The following is a 20,038-nucleotide window of genomic DNA, read 5'->3' on the forward strand; positions in this document are numbered from 1 at the left end:
CTCTCCCACTTAGCTCTTCCCCCACCCAGTGAGGCACCTCCAGGAGCCGGAGTTTGATTCGATACCCAATTTTCAGCAAGGCAGGCATGGCTAATCCATTGCAGCATTCTCGCTCACTGCACCCAACTCCGTCTCAGAGCTTCTGAAACTCAGAAAACCACTGCCAATTGATTGCAGTTGTCAGATGAGAGAAAGCCTATTTGCCACCTTATTAATCATGTCATAGATGCAAGCACAGTGTAATTTTTAGGCAATCATATTGTAATGACTTGATGCCACAATGAATTAAATAAGTTGCCTAAATGGAAGATAAAATAAATATTAATTGTTGCAAGCAATTTTTAAAAAATTTATTCCTGCCCCCTTTCTACCAGCAACACTTCTATCTACTAATTGCATGTAACTCACAAAGTAAGCCTCCATTTGTGCCTAGTTTAGCTCATCTAGATAATTCTGGAGAGCTTTTGAACACCTATTTTCACCTAAAACATTCCATAGTTCTAAGACATTTGGCTGCATATTCTGCCAGCGCTGACATTCTTGCCACTGCTTTGGTCTTTCCTGTTTGCCTGCTATTGCTCTGGGTTTCCTAGAATGTGTGAATAAATGTGTACATCAGGCCAGGGATCTGGCCTTGTAGCCGCAATGCATTGCACAAACTGTCAAAGAGGAAATGATCCGTTTTCAGATATTGATGAGAAGAGTCAGCTCAGCCTTGCTGAGTTTTCAAAAATCCTACCCCTGAAGAAATTGAGTCATCCAGAAAACCTAGTCATCCAGAATTTAGAGCCCTTCACCCAAGACTTCTTGAAGGGATTCTAGTGCCCACGCAGATCTAGTGGACACACTCCATGGACCACGCCCTCTGTCTTGTTGCCTGATCAGGTGCAGTCTGGTTGCCAGGGAACCAAGCACACGCTCCAAGAGAAAAAGTCCCTAACAGTAACATGTTTGCTAGCGAACATGCAAAGTGGACCCGTTTGGGTCACAGTGGGGTGTTTTCTGGTCTGATGACACATATGAAAGGCTTACAGAGTTTTAGAACCAGCTAAGGAAAGGGCTTTCTTGCCTTCCACAGTACAACTAGTATCCTGTGAGGCCCAACAGTCACCAATAATTAGAGGGTGTCAGGTGGGATATTTGACTCCCCTCACTGGAATTTCACTCTCGTAGATGTACAAAACAGCTACCAGACTCCTTTACTTTTTTTTTTCTTTTGAGACAGAGTCTCACTTTGTCACCCAGGCTGGACTGCAATGGCGTGATCTCAGCTCACTGAAATCTCTACCTCCTGGGTTTAAGTGATTCTTCTGCCTCAACCTCCCTAGTAGCTAGGATTATAGGCATGCACCACCATACCTGTCTACTTTTTTCGTATTTTTAGGAGAGGTGGGTTTCACCATGTTGACTAGGCTGGTCTTGAACTCCTGATCTCAAGCAATCTGCCTGCCTCGGCTTCCCAAAGTGCTGGGATTACAGGAGTGACCCACCACATCTGGCCTTTACTGTTTCTTCTTGATCTTGTTTCAAATGATACAAATATCTGTCTAATGACAGTACATTCAGACATACAGCCTTTTCTGCTGCTAAGCTTAGATTTTGGAGAAAACCAAGGCAAGGAAAACTGAAAATGATTTTTTAAACTCCCAAGATGAACCTCATTTAAAAAATTATTATAAAATTATTAAAGATTAATTAGTTTTATTTTTTGATTTCCATTTTACTTTCTGGGCTCCCAAGGTCCTGGGAGACTGAGGGGTATTTTCACAGTGTTACTGTATGTTTATTTCCTGATCATTGCAGAAGCAGTGATAGGCTTTTCCAACATTTAGATCCAGGCAGTTGAGAGCCTTGCACAGGGCAATATGAAACTATTATTCATTGCCTGTTTTGTGTTTCCCCATTTTGTTAAAATTATAAGGTAAATTTCCTGGGGCCTGAGGATGGGTTTGTCAGGACCAGGTCCTCCTGCTTCCCTTTGCCTGTTCTCAATAATGAACTTGAATGGAGAAGTGCAAGCTGGTGGCTCATCACGTGCCAGTTCTCACAGGGATTGGGATTGCTAGACTTTCCTTAAAACTTGGAAGAGCCAGCAGCCCCAGCCCAGGTGTCTTCAGGGCAGCAATCTGTTGAAGGCAACAACGTCCTCTCTGATTTTCTGCAGTCGCTATTTCACTTGTTTCTATTATTAGCAGTTACCTGTCTGGCTCCTGGAAGCATTTGAGTCTGCTACCTCTGATCAGAGCAGAAAGCTCATGCCTAGGGAATGCCATCGCAGGACAGACAAACTACTCCTGTTACCCAGATTTCCCCAGTTCTCTGCAGGCACTAGGCTTGAGGCTGCCACAGGTAGTTCACATGTGTACCTGCATCCCCCACAAAAGACCGCTCGCTGGGTCTTCCTCAATTCTATACTGGCTTCTCTAGTGACTTGGTGTTGATATTTTCCCTATTTTTCCCCCCCAGGATACCCTCGTTAGGTTTTTAAAACCAGATTTTACTCTCTAAGAGCGTTTGGGGAGGGAGAAAGAAAAAAAAAAAAAGTCCTACTATCCCCACGTTTCCTAAGGGTTGCTTTGGGGAAAAGTTAACGAGAGAAAAAAAAATTTTCCCAGTCTATTCAATACAACTCTTTCCATGGGTTAAAATGTCAGTTTTAACTCTCTTTTAGAAACTCGAGTCTCCAGCCACCCTCCCCACTGTTAGGTGGACTTCTGCCATCTGAAGCAGCAGACACCGCACTTAACCCTGCAAAATGTATTACTGGAGAAGATGTAGTTAGATATGCAGAAGGCACTAATTAGCACCTTTATTGGCTTAGAAAGCATTTTTTATTTTGGTTTTCCTAAGCATTTCTGACTGATTCATGGAAGACATTTGGTTCTTTGGAATATCGTCCAATAGACTAATCAAATTACATTTTTGCAGGGCTCTGAAATAATAGCATTCTACAGCTTTCTGTAGATTTAACTCCTGCATGACTAGGACACATAGCAGAGGCAGGCAGCAGTGTTGGTCTCAGTCGGCAAATTATTAACCTATCTTCTTATTTAAAAGAAAGACTTTACACTCTGCTGATACTCATGTTCAAAACCTTAAAGCTCATTGGGATGCTTTGTTCTTTTTCACCCACTTACCTGTTTATTTCCAGATGTCGTTGACCCGTCCTCCCCATTCTACTGTTGACCCTTATTGTAAACTCTCATCACCTCAAGCCTGAGTTCATCATAACTTCCCAACATGTTCTCCCTCCCCACTGCCAGGAAAAACATTGCATCTGTCCTACTTCTCACTACAGAGTTCAGAACTCACTATAATAGAGCTGGCAAATGTGTAACATGCTTGCTTCAACTCCCCTCAACACCGCACCTGTGACAGTTACCAATAATCATTATCACAAATTATTCATGACCTTTTCAGGTGAACAAGATATGGTGTCAAAATGCTGCTCAGCCCAGACCACAGGTACAAAACTACCTATCCATTTGAACTAGAACCTGAGATGATACTCCTGTGTCATCTCAATCCTAAGACATTAAGTGTGATTCCATCTTTCAGGATTTTAAGAGATTTATAACCTGACCTCATCCAATCTAACAGAAAAATTTCTGCCATTGCTCCCTAGCATGAAACCATTTTTCTCATCTGATCACCTTGCATAGGCTTTTCTGCACATATTCCTCTTTCTTCTCATTTCTGTGCCTTTGTCCAAACCGCTATTGCTTTCAGCAAATTAATTTTTCTTGCTTTGCCTCTTTGTTTTTTTTAAAACCATATCCCTCTTTCATTTACTAGGTCCAGTCTCACCTCTTTTGAGAGGATTTCCCATCATTATGTTTTACGAGATTCTTTTGTTGACTAACTTTGGAGAAATCAGATAATTTACAAATGATTCCTGTCTCAGTGGGGCTTATAATTTTGTCAGTGACATTGATGATATCCCTAACAATCTGAGGCAGCACTGGCCAAGAGCCACATGGGTGGAACCTAAAATGCGTGTTAGGTGTTCAGAAGAAAGATTCAGTATCAGTGCAGAAGTCAGGAAGGGTCTTATGGAGAATATGGGACCTGGGTCAGGTCTCAAAAGAAGGAGAGGAAGAGAACAGAAAAGGAAAGACTTTGAGACAGGAGGAAGTGGATGAAGAAAGATAAAGAACTAGGAATGTAATGAGAAGGAATAAGACTAGAGGGTCGTGTGGAAAAGTTCGTGTAGGTTGTATTTGAATCATAATGATCCTGGACAGTTAAAGTGACATTCTGGAAAGCAAGAGTCATGTATTTTACGTCTTTGTTCCCTTCACCTAAAACAGATCATTGTTATAGTATTGTCACCTGACAAGGAGTAAGGGAACATCTGTTATGTCTACTTGGATTTACTTTGACTTTTTCTTTTTTTTTTTTGAAACAGAGTCTCGCTCTTGTTACCCAGGCTGGAGTGCAATGGCATGATCTCGGCTCACCGCAACCTCCGTCTCCTGGGTTCAAGCAATTCTCCTGCCTCAGCCTCCCGAGTAGCTGGGACTACAGGTGTGCGCCACCATGCCCAGCTAATTTTTGTATTTTTAGTAGAGACAGGGTTTCACTATGTTGACCAGGATGGTCTCAATCTCTTAACCTCGTGATCCACCCGTCTCGGCCTCCCAAAGTGCTGGGATTATAGGTGTGAGCCACCGCACCTGGCCAACTTTTTCTTTTATAGAGGCCACACAATTTAGATGTTTTATTTTATAAGTTCTTATTATGAAACAAATTCCTTTTGAAAAGAAATAAGTTTATTCTTCCAGGACCTCCTGGGGATAGGAGAAGAAATAAATAAATATAAAAAAGACAAATGAATTAACCACCTATCAAGTAGTAACTGGCACCAAGCATATCTTTGACAGAAACTGTCTTTTTGCTGTAGGAGTTACTTCTAGTCTTTTCACTCACAGTTATGCTTGGATGTGTTGTTAAACAAGTGCTAATTATATAAACCTACATGTTAAAACGTGCGCTCATTGTATAAGTCTTATCCTTGCATTACAATGACAATGCACTCTCACTTGCATTATAATCCTAGCATTAAAAGGACAATGCATATCCCAGCCAGATAGCACTGATGTTTAATTCATTTTCTGGTGGGGAAAGAGTTTGCTATGAACCAGATACTCTCTCCAGGCCTTTAAAAATACATAGCTTTAATATGGAATCTGAGATTAAGAATAAGAATCTTGAGAATGAATTTGCAGCCTAGGAAGAGGGACTTTAACATCCATGTCCATGGGCTCTTTAACACCACTATTGACCTCAGAAAGGCTCTGAATGTTCTACCTTGTGTTTGTAGTTATAGGAAGGTCTGTGGATCCTTATTCAGCCCAAACTGAGAATCAAACATGCTTGCTCGTGTAGTTGGTGACCACTAAGAAGAGTTAATCTGCCCACAGAGGTAGTAGTTCTTGGAAAGGGAAAAGAGAAAGAAGTTGAAGGATGCCCATGAGGCTCTTCCCTGTAAGTCATCCAGGTGAATGACACCAAGTGAATGGCACCTGTCTACCCTGAGCAGACAACATCCTGGAGATGAGACTGTCAGGCCACTCAGCTAAGATGTCCTAATATTTGCCAGAAGACAGAACAGAAAATGAGAGTCCATCCTTTGGGAAGTGCTTCAGTGAGACTCAGAATGTAAGCAGCAAGGGGAGCTGCCCAAACTTTTGCAGTTATTGAAATTCATATAAAAAGAAGGGGCACAGGAAGGCATCTGTCATAACTAAAGGGAGAAACCCAAATCATTTCTATGAGCAAATGATCTTGGGTAGGTAATATTTTATTGGAAGAGATTTCAATATCCCAAGAGAAGTCCCAGAGCAGGAGATCCAGGCTCTGTCCACAGCTTCAGGAAGGCCAGGGGAAGGCACCATATGCCTCAGTACATCTCAGCCACCAATCATTCCCATCAACCTACACACCTGGCTGTAACAGCTTTCATCTCCTGAAGAAAATATCCTCTTTGCCTTCACTTTTCTTGCAGTTGTCATTTCAATTAACTGCTCCCTTTACCTCTCGACTTTCAAAGCAGTTTTCTGTTGTCTCCAATTCTCCTAATACCATTCCCACTTGAAAGCGATACTATCTTCTTGCCACCTTTCCCCTGACATAGCTCTTTTCAAGGTTACCAATGGCCTCTATTGCCAAAGCTTATGACGAGGTGTCATTCCTGCTCATAAATAATCAATTAACAACAGCTGATGGGGTTGATCACTCCCACTGTGACACACTGATTTCACTTGCCTTTCAGATTCTTTTCTTTTGGTTCCCTTTTTACCTCATTACCTACCTCTTCTCCTTTGCTGGTCCTTCACATCTTCCTGGCCTCTTCTTTGTCTGCACTTACTTGTGTGGTCTTCTGTCTATAAATACCATCTACCCATCAACTAGTCCCAAATGTACGTGTGTGTGTGTGTGTGTGTGTGTGTGTGTGTGTGTCTATATATAGATATACACATATATATTCCTGGACCACTCCTCTGAACTCCAGATTTGTATTTCCAACTACCTACTCAATAGTATCTTCTGGATATTTATTAAGCATTTGAATCACAACATGCCTAAAATTGAATTTCCTATCTCCAAAGCAAAGCCCTATCCTTCTTTGTTTTTCCCATCAATAAATTGCCACTCATTATTTCAGTTGCTTGGGAAAAATATTTTGCAGTCATCTCTGACTCCTTTCTTTCATATCCCACATTCAATTCACCAGCATATGCTGCCCTGTCTACATTTCAAACACATCAAGAATCCAACATTTCTACAATTGCTAGTATCCTGATATAGCCCTAACCTCTCTCCTCCAGATTATTGTATTAGTCTCTGAATTGGGCTCCCTGCTTCAGCCCTTTCCAACCTCCTTCTCCCATAGTCAACTCTGTGAACAGCAGCCAGAGTTGTTCTTTCAAAAAGAACCAGGATAATACGATAATACCACTTCTTTGTAACACTTTAAAGGGTTCTCTTCTGACACTGAATAAGAGCCAAAATAATTACAGGGATATATGTAGCCCTAAATGATTTGGCTTCTGGATCATTCTTTAACCCCTAGCCCTCTACTCTCATCTTTGCTCACTTAACTGCAACCATTCAGGCATACTTGCTATTCTTAGAACACAGAGGACATACTCCTGCCCCCTGGCTTTGCATATGCCATCTTATTTGCCTGAAACAGCTCATTCTCAGACAACAAATGTTCCCTTCCTTCACTTCTTTCAGGTAACTGCTGAAAGGTAATCTATCTGAAATGTCTTTTCTGATCATCTATCCTCCCAGAATATTATATATTTATTTGTTTATTGTCTCTATCACCACTGCATGTATTATTTTCAGCATTCTCAGTCCTAATGGAATGCCTGGTTTATAGGAGGCAATCAAAACATATTTGCTAAATACTGAAGAGAGGAATAAAAGGGATCTGTCCAAAACTTTGTGTGCCTGTGGGCAAGGAAATAGAGTTGATATCATGTTTGTTCTTAGGTCACCTAAATCTAAAGTTCAAGGAGAGATATGAGCTGCAGGAAGAAGCTGAAAGATTATTTTTATCATAGGTTTTATGTGACATAAAATACTAGTAATGCTACCTAAATCTCCAAAGTGCTGGGATTACAGTTGTGAGCAACTGTGTCTGGCCATGGAATATGAGTGTTTCTATATAATTCTGCAATAAATAAAGCACCATCAAAACTCAAAGGCAATGAGAGTGGTTCCAGAGGAGCAGAAAAACATGATGTTCAGAAAGTATTGAAATGACTTTTCTATGTAATGATACAAGAGGATTCTACTGGAGTAGTAGCAGGGGCAGTAGAAGGGAGCTCATTTATGAAAATGAGACAGCTAATAACTCCCAGAAATACTTAGGGGGGATGTTTTGCAGATAGACCTTTGTCACCAAGAAGGAGGCAATAATCCAGCAAAATTTAGGTACCAATATTATTGTAACCTAATTTGTGCCTACAGACTGGTGAGAACTGAGGCAAATTATAGTTAAAGGAGTTATTTATAGGTTAATTTCAGGATAGCTTTATACTTCTTTCTTACTATTAGAACTGTTTCTAATTAGTAATTTTTCTTTGAATTAAAATCTACTCTATGTGCCTCTATATTTTAGTGGAATAAATTTTGGAGCATGTCTCAACATTAAAACCTCAAATTTAGAGAACATTCTTTTTTGCTACCCCAAATTGGCTCACAGACGTAAGAAAAAGTTAGACATAAAATGAATAATAGTTGATTTACACCAGTGTGCAGTCATTAGAGGTATACTAGTTTCTGGTTAAAAGAGCAGGAACTTTGAAATCAGACAGACTTGAATTCAAATCATCTCCATCTCTTATTGGAGGTGAAAAATACCTCTTTTTGGGGTGCAAATATACTCAACATCTACTCTTTTAGACAATTTTAAATACAACATACGTTATTACTAACATAGTCACCATGCTGTACTTAAGGTATCTAGAACCTAGTCATCTTATAACTCCAAGTTTATACCCTTTGACCAACTTTATGTATCTTTTTAAAGTTATAGATATAGACACTTGGCTGATATAAAAAAAAGTTAGTATTACACCACATCAAAGCAGCTGAACTCCAGAGGACTGTGTCGTGGTCCCAAAGGGCTGATGCATAAAAGTCAGAAGGACTGGAGGGAGAAATGCCAGTGACTCAACCCACATTGCCCATGCTTTGACTTTTCCAACAGCAATGTGGATACAGAGTGTCTTAGTCTATTTTCTGCTGCTATAACACAATACCACAGACTGAGTAATTTACAAGGAAAAGAAGTTTATTTGGCTTACAGCTGTGGAGGCTGGGAAGTCCAAGATCAAGGGGCTGCATATGGTGAGGACCTTCTTGCTGTGCCATCCCATGGTGGAAGGCAGAGGATAAGCAAGTACACAAGAGAGAGAAAAAATGGGGACCAAGCTCATCCTTTTATCAGGAGCCCACTCTCATGATAATTAACCCAATCCTGTGATAAATAACTCACTCCAGGATAAGGGAATTAACCCATTCAGAAAGGCAGAGTCCTCATGACCTAATTACCTATTAAAAGTCCCATTTTTCAATACTGTCACAATGGTGATTAACTTTCAACATGGGTTTTGGAGGGGACATTGAAACCACAGCATAGGGCTTTCTTCCCAGGGTTTCCATGCATAACATGTGTAGGATATTTTATTAGTCTTCTAGAGGGGGAGCATGGCTATACAGACAAACAGATCTAAGCTCAAATCTCAACTCCTATACCTACTAACTGGGTGGCTTTTAGCAAGTTACTTTACCTTTCTAAATCTCATTTTCCTCCCTGTAATATTCACCTCAAAGGTGGTCTGATAAGCAAGATAATATATATATAGCATCTAGCATGTGCACCCTCAGTATGCATTAATTTCCTTCCCCTCCCAGTTCTTCTGATGAAGAGGCTGAAGTGCCAAGGGCTTTACCTGGCATAACGGTGGTAAACAAGGTACAGAATGGGCCAACTAGATTCCAGCTTAAAAAAAAATGAGTTTTGAGATTTTAGGTAGCTGCAGGTAAACATGACAGCCAGAGAGTCACCATAAAAAGTGAAGCCTCACCTTGGCCCTCATAGAACCCAGCAGGGAATCAGGAACAGGACTATTGAAGCCTTATCCCACCTATCCATGTTATTTGGATCCAGTCCAAGGCCTGAAGGCTCACTAGAATGTTTTCTGTGGGAGGCACTGGGTCACCTCTAAGACGAAGATGCTTAGATCTTGCTGCTACTTTAGTGTGCAAAGCCTCAGAAGTGATTAATAAGGAAACCAGCCTTAGAATGAATTCTAGTTAGTTGACTAGGGTCCCTCAGAATTTCATGTTCACCTGTAACCTCAAAATTTGCCATTATTTGGAAATAGGGTCTTGGTGGATAGTTAATTAGTTAAGATGAGATCACACTGGAATACACTGGATCCTTAATCCAATGACTGGTGTTCTTATAAGAGGAGAAGAAACACAAGGAGGAGAGGCCATGTAGAGATGAAGTCATAGAAAGGAGTCATATAGCTGCAAGCCAACGAACACTGAGGATTGCCAGAGGCCACCAGAAACTAGAAAGAAAACAGGAGAGATTCTTCCCTAGAACCTTCAGAGGGAGATCAGTTTTGCTTAAACCTTGATTTGGGGTTCCAGACTCCATAACTGTGAGAGAATAAATTTCTGTTGTTTTAAGCACCACGTTTGTAATAATTTGTACGGCTGCCCTAGGAAATTAATGCGTCACTCTATATCTTTTCAGTATTTTATGAGTTTTGACAGGATTTTCCCTCCAACAGTGACTTCTTTTCTTCCTCCTCTTTGAGTCCTTTCCATATCCATAGTTGTACTCCCTGCCACCCTTGCCATGACCTTCAGGTTTCCAGTTTCTGGTACTATTCTAGCGTCCACCCTTCCCAGTGTGTCTCTCAGCTCCCCCAAGCTCAGTGTAGCTCTCTCATGATGGCTAAAGCAGGACACAGCAGGACCAATATTGATAGAAGACCAGGCCTCCATTCTTCCACCTGCTTCTAACCAGCTGTGACCAACAATCACGGCACTCAACCACTCTGTGCTGCAGACTCCTCATTTGCAAAGAAACAAAAAGACAGAGCCAACCATGCTACCACACAGGCCATAGAGCTTAAAATATGATTGATGAGAAAGGGCCTTGTACAAGCAAAGGCTCAATTAAACGTGTAAGAAGCTATTCCATTATTATTAGTTAAAAAGCTTGCTGAAGATAAAGGACCTGGCAAATTGAGACTGTGTGTTTCTGATCTCAGAACCATGCCACTATCCCATTTTTCCTCCAGCTCTTTACCTCATGTCTGTGCCTTTGCAGTTCACTGACTTGGTTCAGAAGAGGAAGAGCTGTGATTTGTTTTTAATTTCTGGGAAGTGATGCTTTTAGTATACTTACTGATGACCCCAGAACCAGTGTCAGGCCTCTCACCACAACTAGAGCTAGAGAAAAGGTCAGAGGGATACGAACTGATGGCTATATTTCTTAAGTTTTTGCTTTTCCTTGAGTCTGAACTACTATGAACAGAGAGGTACTTACATTTGATTTATTGGCAAAAATCTTTACAGTATTTGGCATCATGGAACTTTTATATTAGAAAAAATAAAGAAGGTTGATGAAAAGGGAAATTTCAATGATACATATAGGTTTTCTTTTAAAAGTAGTAAAAAAATTCAAAATTTAAACTGATGTGTAGTCAATGGTCAATCTTAATGGTAAGAAGACAGTAGAGGAAGTGAAATAATTAAAAACAGCAAAGTAAGTGACTATGTCTAATTATCTTTTCATCTAACTATTAAACTCCTAAATTATGTCATTTTCACATAAATTCATAATATTTCATTCATTTTGAAACATACTTTTTCACATTTTAACATCTATGAAACCAGGATATGTCTTAGCATCAAATTGGCCTTTTATTTGTAATTGCCAGGATTTTTTTTCTAAGTGATACTTAAAATATGAATGCATTTTATAATTGAAGGGTCTTAGATTCTATAAAATATGGTATTGCATTTAATGAAGGTGGAAACTCTGAGTCTTGTAAATTTTTTTCTTTTTCTAATGCTTTTATCGAATCTCAGAGAAACAAGTGTGATACACTTTCTGCCTCAGAAATATTTGCATGGTATGCTTTAGAATTCAGACTTTTATTCTTGAGAACAAGTGCATCATTAGAAAGAGGGAATATAAGTGAAATTTTGAGACCAAAGAATAGGAAAAAAAACTAGATTCAGAAATAAAAGTATAATACAGTATGGGGAAAATTAAACGTTTTCATTTTCCAGTGAGTTTACGCTATAGTCTGAGCTGTTGATGATATGGCAAGGGCCCTGGTTTCAGCCCTTAACCTGTTGCTGGGGAAGCCCATATCATTTTTGTCACAGTCGTATGTCAAATGAAGGGATTGAACTGGATAGGTTTTGAGGGCTGTTCATTCCTATAAACCTCTGATAATTCTCATAAGATTTATTTACATAGATATTTTAATATATCTCCTACTCAGCTTCACAAAGCATAACTGCTTCTCATGTCTTACCAGTGTGGTCAATGACTTGTGGAAAGTTTTCATTTGCAGCGACACTATAAAGAAACAAAAGTATTGTGAGTCAAACAACGTGTGTAAATAAATTATACTGATTTACTTTATAATTAAACAGACGAGAGCATATACAGAGTTAGGTTTTAGTAGAAGAGGACTTTTAGAAAGCAATGAACAGTCAGGGACTAAAGTAGTATTCTATGTTGTAGTTTTAAACTGATACATAGTTTTGAAATAATAGGATAATACTTCAAGTACAATTAAAATGAAAATCCCTACACACACACCCCTTGCCCAGGCAGGATTACACACATTGTTTTCATGGATCTTTGCAAGAGAAATGTATAATGCGCACACGCAGAAAAAACACTTACAAGAATCCAGAGTCCAGCCACTGCTGAATACTTTCTTGTTTGGAATTTTCTACAAATAAGAAAGAACAGATCAGTTAGTCAAAGCACAACCAGCTAAAAGGACGCTACCCTGTTTACTAAGCCGCCACTCAGTCACTCTATTTCCCACATATTTAGTCACATGTTTCCTTCCATAAGCATATTCATTTTTTTTTCCTGAAGGCAAAACCTCCTGTTTTCCATGATCAGCCTTTCCTGAGAATGAATTGTAAACTCGTCAAAAGACTAACTTCAAAAAAGAAAAAATGAAAGAAAATGTGAGAAAGAAGAAAAACTACTGAAGAGCAAGAGACGTCAGAATAATTTTTAAATTCCCTGGTGTGAATACAAAGGGTGAGAAAGCATAAGAGACTTTTGTCTTTCACTTGCTGGATATAAATCACCACAGAGCCTCTCCTTATTGAATCACGACATTTACCTAAGGCAGCCAGCCAGTGATGGTTATTTGCAAGGAGTTCTCTGCCAGGTTAGAAACCATATTTGCATTCATTCCAGGGACAAATTGCACTGGAGTCCCTGGATTGCCAAAGGCATCCTGAGTTAAAAAGGCACCAGTCTTTTAAGGTGGATCTTTATCATTGACTCAACAAACAGTCAACAGGCAAAAAGGAGAGGATGTAAAGCAGCATTTTCTGTTAAACATTTGTTTCCATTCTGCTTGGCTACTGTGTACTGCTTAGCTACTGTGTACTCAGGGCTTCTTTTGTTTGACTTTATCCTACCAAATAGTGAGGTACCTGAATTATCCCCCTTACATGATGTCAGGTGAACCATAAAAGCCAGGTGGACACAAGGGGTCCATATTGTTCTTCACTTGAGCTGCTGTGAAGAGTTAGAATGAATCAGGTAATGGGCAAAGAAGAAAGACCATTCAACAGTCACATAATGGGGACAGGAGGTTTCTGGAAGTATTTTCTTACTTATTACTCTTTAAATGATTAAAATTTTTGTCAATGCCTCCTGCAGGACCCAATAAATCAGTCTTTTAATAAAATGTTTGATGATCTGAAAGAAGCCTCATGCCTGGAGCCCACACAGCTTCAAAGTCTTGTGGACTTAGGATGAGAGATTTTGGAGTGGAAAGGAAGCAGAGTTCATTCATTAATTGGTCTACTTCTTTCAAGGAGGTTTGTGTTCTGAGTGTCTATAGCAGAAGTCAGAAGTGTCCATTTCATAAATGTCTCTGGCATCATGCCAGGAACACTGGTATATTCAAAGCCAAGTACTTTTGTTCCAAATTCACCTGCCCTTGGCCAAAAGCTCTGGCATCTCTCACCACTCACAGAGGAATGTTTTCGAATAGCCCTGAGGGTCCTCCTCACCCAGCATGGGGATGGTGAGATTCCGGCTTTCCTCCTCGGGGTCAGGGGGCAGCTGCTCATCCAGAGGAGCCCACACACTCTTGGTGCACCTCAGGAGCTCTCTCTTGCTCTTTTCCTGGCCTTCATGAAGGTTGTCAGATCCTTGTGACTTCTCTGCCATCATAGGAGAGTAATTCTGCAAACTAACTTAAAACATAAACAAATCAGACACAATGAGTTCAGCTTCTGGGCTTGGCTCAGTGAAAGGGAGAAAGAAGGCCAGAATGCCTACAGTCAGATGAACGATCCAGCTTCACAGTCATACATGAACCTGGCTCATCCCCCTTAGCCAAGCTTCCTGTCTCAATTCAGTGAAATGCTTCCCCCTCCAGGATAGCTGGGACTCAAGTGGCCGTACCAGTCATCAGACCACATGTACCCTCTGGGGATTCGCTTTGGTGATCTGGGATGTGGATGGAGAGCAAGGAAATTCAACCTGAGGACACACCCAGTAAATAGCCTTCAAATTTATCCCACAGTTATATCTATAAAATTATTTTTGAGATCCAAATGTTGGAGAAAAATGAGGGCTTTGGCAACAGATTGGCTTGGCTGAGTCCCATTTCTGCAACTTGTTGTGTGGCCTTATGTAAACTATAGAACCTTTCTGCATTCCCTTATTTCTAAACTGGGGATACACTCTACTGAATTTTAATAACTGTTAACCCCAGTGGAATGCTTATTATGTACTAGATTCTACGCTGAATTCTATACATTCATTACTTAATTGTCAATGAAGGAGGTAATATAATTGTCACAATTTTATGGTAAATTGAAGAGCAGAGAGATTAAGTTGCATGTCCAAAGCCAAACAGGCAGCCAGGACTCAAAGCTAGGAACTGGACTCCAAGCACGTTCCTATGACTATGCTATATATTCTATTGGATGGCTGATCTGTGTCCCTTTCATTAAAATATCCTATTTTAATGAATTTAATATATTCATTAATAGTTTAATGAATATATTATGTACCTGGCACAAAAAGTATCAGCTGCCCCATTATTTAACTTGACCTTTATGAACATTCTGTAAAACTGGCAGAGTAAGAGCAGGATACAGCAGGTTAGAGCAGCAGCAGAAATTGTTCAGTCTCTGCAGACTATAAGCAGCATGAGAACAAGGGCCGTTCTCTTACTCATTTATGTGTCTCTAGAATTTAAGTGAATTTTTGGCACATAGTAGGTGTTGAATCAACAAATATCAAACTAAAACAGCAAAGCAAGGTTTCAAACCACACTTTCTGATGCAATTACTTCCATGACATATGCTTTAATTTGCATTTGTTTATTCTTCAAGTTTAGAGAAATGGCCAAATAGCCAAACACTTACTTCAGTAGCATTTCTAGGATCCCTAAACTTATGCATAATCACTGATCACATGACATGTAAATCATCATTTCTAATCTGTTTGCAACAGGCAAACCATTCAGATTTGTTACAAATATAAGTATTTTCTTTCAAGTATAGGTAAGTATTCCAGATGCAAGTGGCAGCACAGTTTTGTTACATGTTTTATATATTCAAATCCTGTCAGGTATAAGTATATATGTTTACTGTTGCAATTGCAAATTAATAATTACGAGGACTGTCAATTTTATGTTAAAAAACAAAAACTAAGACATTTCAATAAGTTAAAAATTAAGGGAAAAAATAGACAGATATATTTATATTAACAGTCAATATTTTAGCCAGTTAACTTTAGGAATATCTGCTGGTCGCAAATTATAAAAATTTCAGTAATAACACAAGACAAAATAATGCAGATTGGATTATATTCCTAACCTTTAGAGAATTGTTTGGTATACTAGAATTCATAACATTAAACAAAACACCTTTAAAAATCTCACTGAAATTTTAGTTATTTAGCTTCACATAGGTTTTGGGTCTTTCGGGGAGACAAAAAATGTCTCTTTGGCAGTGTCTTGTGTCTTGGGAGTGTGAATGACAATGGCAGCCTCAACACTGACAGTGCAAAATTTCACAAGGAGGAAAAAACTCCAAAATCATGCTCAGCAACATCCATGAAATATCAGATTCAATAAAAGCTCAAATGGTTTGAAGAAAAGAATAATGTATTACAGAAAAATAAGATCCCCAAAATAATCTCACTCCTTCACTGACCTTGGCTGAAAGTGAGTTTCATTTAGAATGGTAGAGTTTGCACTGTGGAGGGAACAGGAAGTTATCAAGTAGCTGATAGTACTCAAATTGCTGCTTCTGTATCATAATATCAAATTTTAAGTTAGCAACTGCTCTTTCAAATACAACACTGGAGAAATTGTTAAATTTTTAGATAAAAGTGCTGCTTTATTTGTACGTCCTCAAACTTCCTTCTTATAATGAATGGCATGCTTGACCTCAGCCTCCAGCCTTAGACAACCAGTGAGGATATTCTCTCTGCCAGCTCCGCTGTACTTGGCCAAAGAGCAGGAAAAAGGCTTGCCAAAGAAAATGGGAAACCTTGCTAAAGGCTAGGGTCAGGGACCGGTTCATAAAGAAAACCTCTTTTGTTCTCTCTGTTTTAGTGGATGCCTTCCAGTTGGTAAACAAATCTGCTTCTGGAAATAGATTTTCTAAAGCTTGAATGGCCTTCCTTTGGCATTCCCTCACTTGACCCCCAGAGTAGCCCTTCAGAAAGGGACACAGATCAGGTGGCATCCTGGAATTGCTCAGTGGATAGACAGGGCACAAGTCATGGCATGTGACTGCCTGCAGACTTCTCTCGTTACTCTGTCCATCCCAAGGACCATTTGGAACCCAGTTCTTGCTATTTCTTTGACTTGGCCCCAGGAGGAATCCTCATTCTGGATCACCTCATTCTGTGCCTGGGAAATCCAGTACTTTCTCTCTTTTCAAATCCCTTCTACTCGGATTACTATGCTGTCATTAATCCTTATGTGTATAAAAAACTTCTATTCATGTGGAAAATTGCATGTAGTATCACGTTTAACTAAAAAAAAGAGGATGCAAAATTATATATGCACTAAGAACTCAATTTTGTAAAAACAAAACAAACAAATGCCTTGAAAAAGAAAAAAAATACCAAAATCTTATCAAGGTTTAAAATTTTTAAAAATAATCAAAATGAGAAAAAAAGACTTTGTTACATTAATTCTGCTTCACATTTTCTTAACTTGAGCAAATTCAACTATACATACCCTTTTTCACTCTGAAGCTTTAGGGCCACAATGAAATCATAAAACTTGATGCTTTGACACTTAAAGCAATGACAATGATTACAATCTTGTCCTCTGAGGTTATTTCACTTTTTGTATCTTTATGCAAACAGGTTTTCTTGCCAAACCGGTTGTTCATACTGGGAGAACAGAGACTGTCCTCAGCACCTTTGACCCAAGGTAACTTAATTGCTTGGTTACTTAGAAAAGGGGAATTCAGTTGGCTTTGTCAGCTTTCTTGGTTCTTATCTGCTTAAAAGAGCAAGTGCTTTCAGGTCAGATAACTCTGGATTTTAATCTCCGCCCTGATGCTTTCTGACATCTTGGGGAAATTTTCAAACTTTTCTGATAATCTATTTTCTCATAGATATCTATAATGGGTATGAAATAAACACTTTATGGGGTTGTTGGCAAAATTTAATGAAAAATATATCCAAAACAATCACCACTCATATTGGTCAGTTTTCTTTCTTTTTCCTTCTCTTCTGTATGTTGCTTCTTATCCTGTCAGGAGCTCTTAAGTAAAGAAGAATCACCAATCAATGCACTCATTTTTCTCATAGAAAATAAATTTGACTCTGTTAGTTTGTGGGTAACCTGTGTTGTCTTGAAATTACTTACTTTGGATGATTAAGAAGTGGATGTATTTGGGAGAGTGAGAATAGAGTATTTTTGTTACCATGAGAATTCCTAAGATTAGTTAGAAGTGCTTATCAGAATCTTGAGATTCCTTCAATTGCAGTCCAAATTTTAAGGTTATAATTTTAGCCTGTAGCTCCACCCTTGGCCACCATTTCTGAATATACTCTGTGGTCAAGAAGAGAACTGCATAATGGGAGAACAGCCCAAGCCATTCTGCATCCAAATGGAACTCTAACATCATCTCTACATCTCATCCAAGGATCCTCATTGTCGCAGCCTCTGTTCAGGCCTTCCTAATATCTCAAATAGTGTCCAGGCTTGCTTTGTTCCCCTCCCTACTTCATATGACTTCCCCAAAAGCAGCACTGAAGAGAAGTCTACATAGATCCATGTGTTCCATTAAGACCTGCCCCTTTTCCAACCATGATGCCACTCATGGAATTTTATAAAGAAAGCCTCCAGAACCCCTTCTATTCTCAAAAAAGTGATTACCACAAACCTCATTCCACTCACATTACCTACAAAAACTAAGAGACCAGTCCTGGGAGGCCAGCACTCTCAGAGAACTAACTCATCCTTCCTCCCCTGGAAGATGACAGGAGTAATCACATCATGCCGTTGGGCCGTGCACTTGTGGCAGTGAACATCACCTCATCTGGCCCAAACTTCCACCCTTCCTGGAGACTCTCCCTATGCCTGTGCCCTCTGGAACTCATGCCCTGTCACCTACCAATACCTCTTCATCCTAACCTCTTCACTGAATATCCTTTCATCTTCTTTCTCTAACTAAAACCTGGATAGGGCTTCTCAAGCTATGGCCCTTTCATTTCTTCCTTAAAAAATCTGTACTATAGTCTCCAAGATAGTGTAAATTTCTTCTATGATCTTCATTGCTGCTTCCAGACCTTATTTCCTCTGTCCTTTGAAGCATACGCCATCAGACTATGTAGTCATCAACAACCAGGGCATTCGCCTTCATTTACTGAAAATTTTAGGATAGTATTTCTGTCATCTTTCTGGAAGATTTCATTATCAATGTAGACAACTTGCTTAAACAAGGCCACTCAGTTCAATGACCTGTTCATTTCCCATAATCTTTCCCTCTACTTGATTCCTATGGTTGTACTTCACTGTAAGAGAACACTCTCCAAAATCCTAGTTTCAAACATCCTCATTCACCTTCATTCCATTTATAGACTTTGCCTGGGGACCATTTTTGTCCTCCTTACTGGATCATACCCTTTAGTTTACAATATACTTTAATGTGACTTATCTGAAATTTATCCTCCATGTGACAGCCTTGAATCCCTCTCCAACTCCTATCTTAGTTTTTTATTAAACCAATGATCATTTCCAAATTCTCATTTTCAAATCTGGTCCAGCCTGTGAGTTTCCTTCATACCAAGGTATTCCCTCTTAGTTAACATTTCCTCTTGAATGTCTATACACATTTTGTGCCACACTGAATTCTTTATTCTTTCCTTGACTTCTTCTTGACCCTCCCATATCTCTGCCTTTATTCTAGTGTGCTTCATCTCAGTTAACAGAGCCTATTCAGGCAGTTGCTCATGCCAAGAACTTATGAGTCTCCCTTGATTTCTCTATTACTTTCATTCCCACATTAAATCACTAAAAAAAAAAAAAAAAAAAAAAAAAACAAAAGGAGCTGAAATGGTTTGGCTGTGTCCCCACCAGAATCTCATCTTGAATTGTAGTTCCCATAAGACCCACATGTCATGGGAGGGACTTGTTAGGAGGTAATTGAATCAGAGGCAGTTACCTCCATGCTGTTCTCATGATAGCAAGTGAGTTCTCACGAGATATTTGCTTTTTTAAGGGGCTTTCCCTACTTTGTTCTGCACTTCTCCTTGCTGCCACCATGGGAAGAAGAACGTGTTTGCTTCTCCTTCCACCATGATGGTAAGTTTTCTGAAGTCTCCCCAGCCCTGTGGAACTGTGACTCAATTAAACCTCTGTCCTTTATAAATTATCCAGTTTTGAGTATTTTTTCATAGCAGTGTGAGAACTAACTAATACAGGAGCCATTAAAATATATCTCAGACAGACCACCTCCAATTCTGTCATCCTAATATCTGCCAGAACTTGGAGTCTCGCTTGGATTACAGCAAAATGCTTTCATTTGCAGCACTGTCCACACCTTCCCTTCTCTTTATAACCTACTTGAGTCAGGATGCTAGTGGTCTACTTTCACTTCTTATTATTCAGAATTTTTGGCAGCATTTGATGCAGTTAACTATAACATCTTAATGAAAATAATCATTTAATTTGGTTTTTAATATAAACCTGTCCTACCTCAAAGCTTTTTTCCTCAAGCTTTTTTGTTGATTTTATTCTCT

At 39.4% G+C, this 20,038-nt stretch overlaps 1 protein-coding gene across 6 annotated transcripts in view; it reads right to left on the reverse strand.

The window, feature by feature from the left end:
- The window catches only part of ITPRID1 (ITPR interacting domain containing 1), a 126,043-nt gene that overhangs the window by 75,131 nt on the left and 30,874 nt on the right, over positions 1–20,038 (reverse strand). For 3 of the 6 annotated variants that reach the window (XM_021674949.2, XM_012475146.2, XM_012475145.2), the window contains 3 exons: positions 13,825–14,006; positions 12,464–12,512; positions 12,087–12,130 (listed from right to left, as the gene is read on the reverse strand). In XM_021674949.2, coding sequence (XP_021530624.2) covers positions 12,087–12,130; positions 12,464–12,512; positions 13,825–14,006 — 275 coding nt within the window. Of the gene's footprint in view, positions 1–12,086; positions 12,131–12,463; positions 12,513–13,824; positions 14,011–20,038 lie in introns of all 6 variants that reach the window. The other 3 variants (XM_012475144.2, XM_012475143.2, XM_012475142.2) reach the window with 1 other exon arrangement.

Source organism: Aotus nancymaae, unplaced genomic scaffold, assembly GCF_030222135.1.
Source record: "Aotus nancymaae isolate 86718 unplaced genomic scaffold, 86718_ANA_hifiasm-v0.15.2.pri h1tg000025l, whole genome shotgun sequence".
NCBI classification, from domain to species: Eukaryota; Metazoa; Chordata; class Mammalia; order Primates; family Aotidae; genus Aotus; species Aotus nancymaae.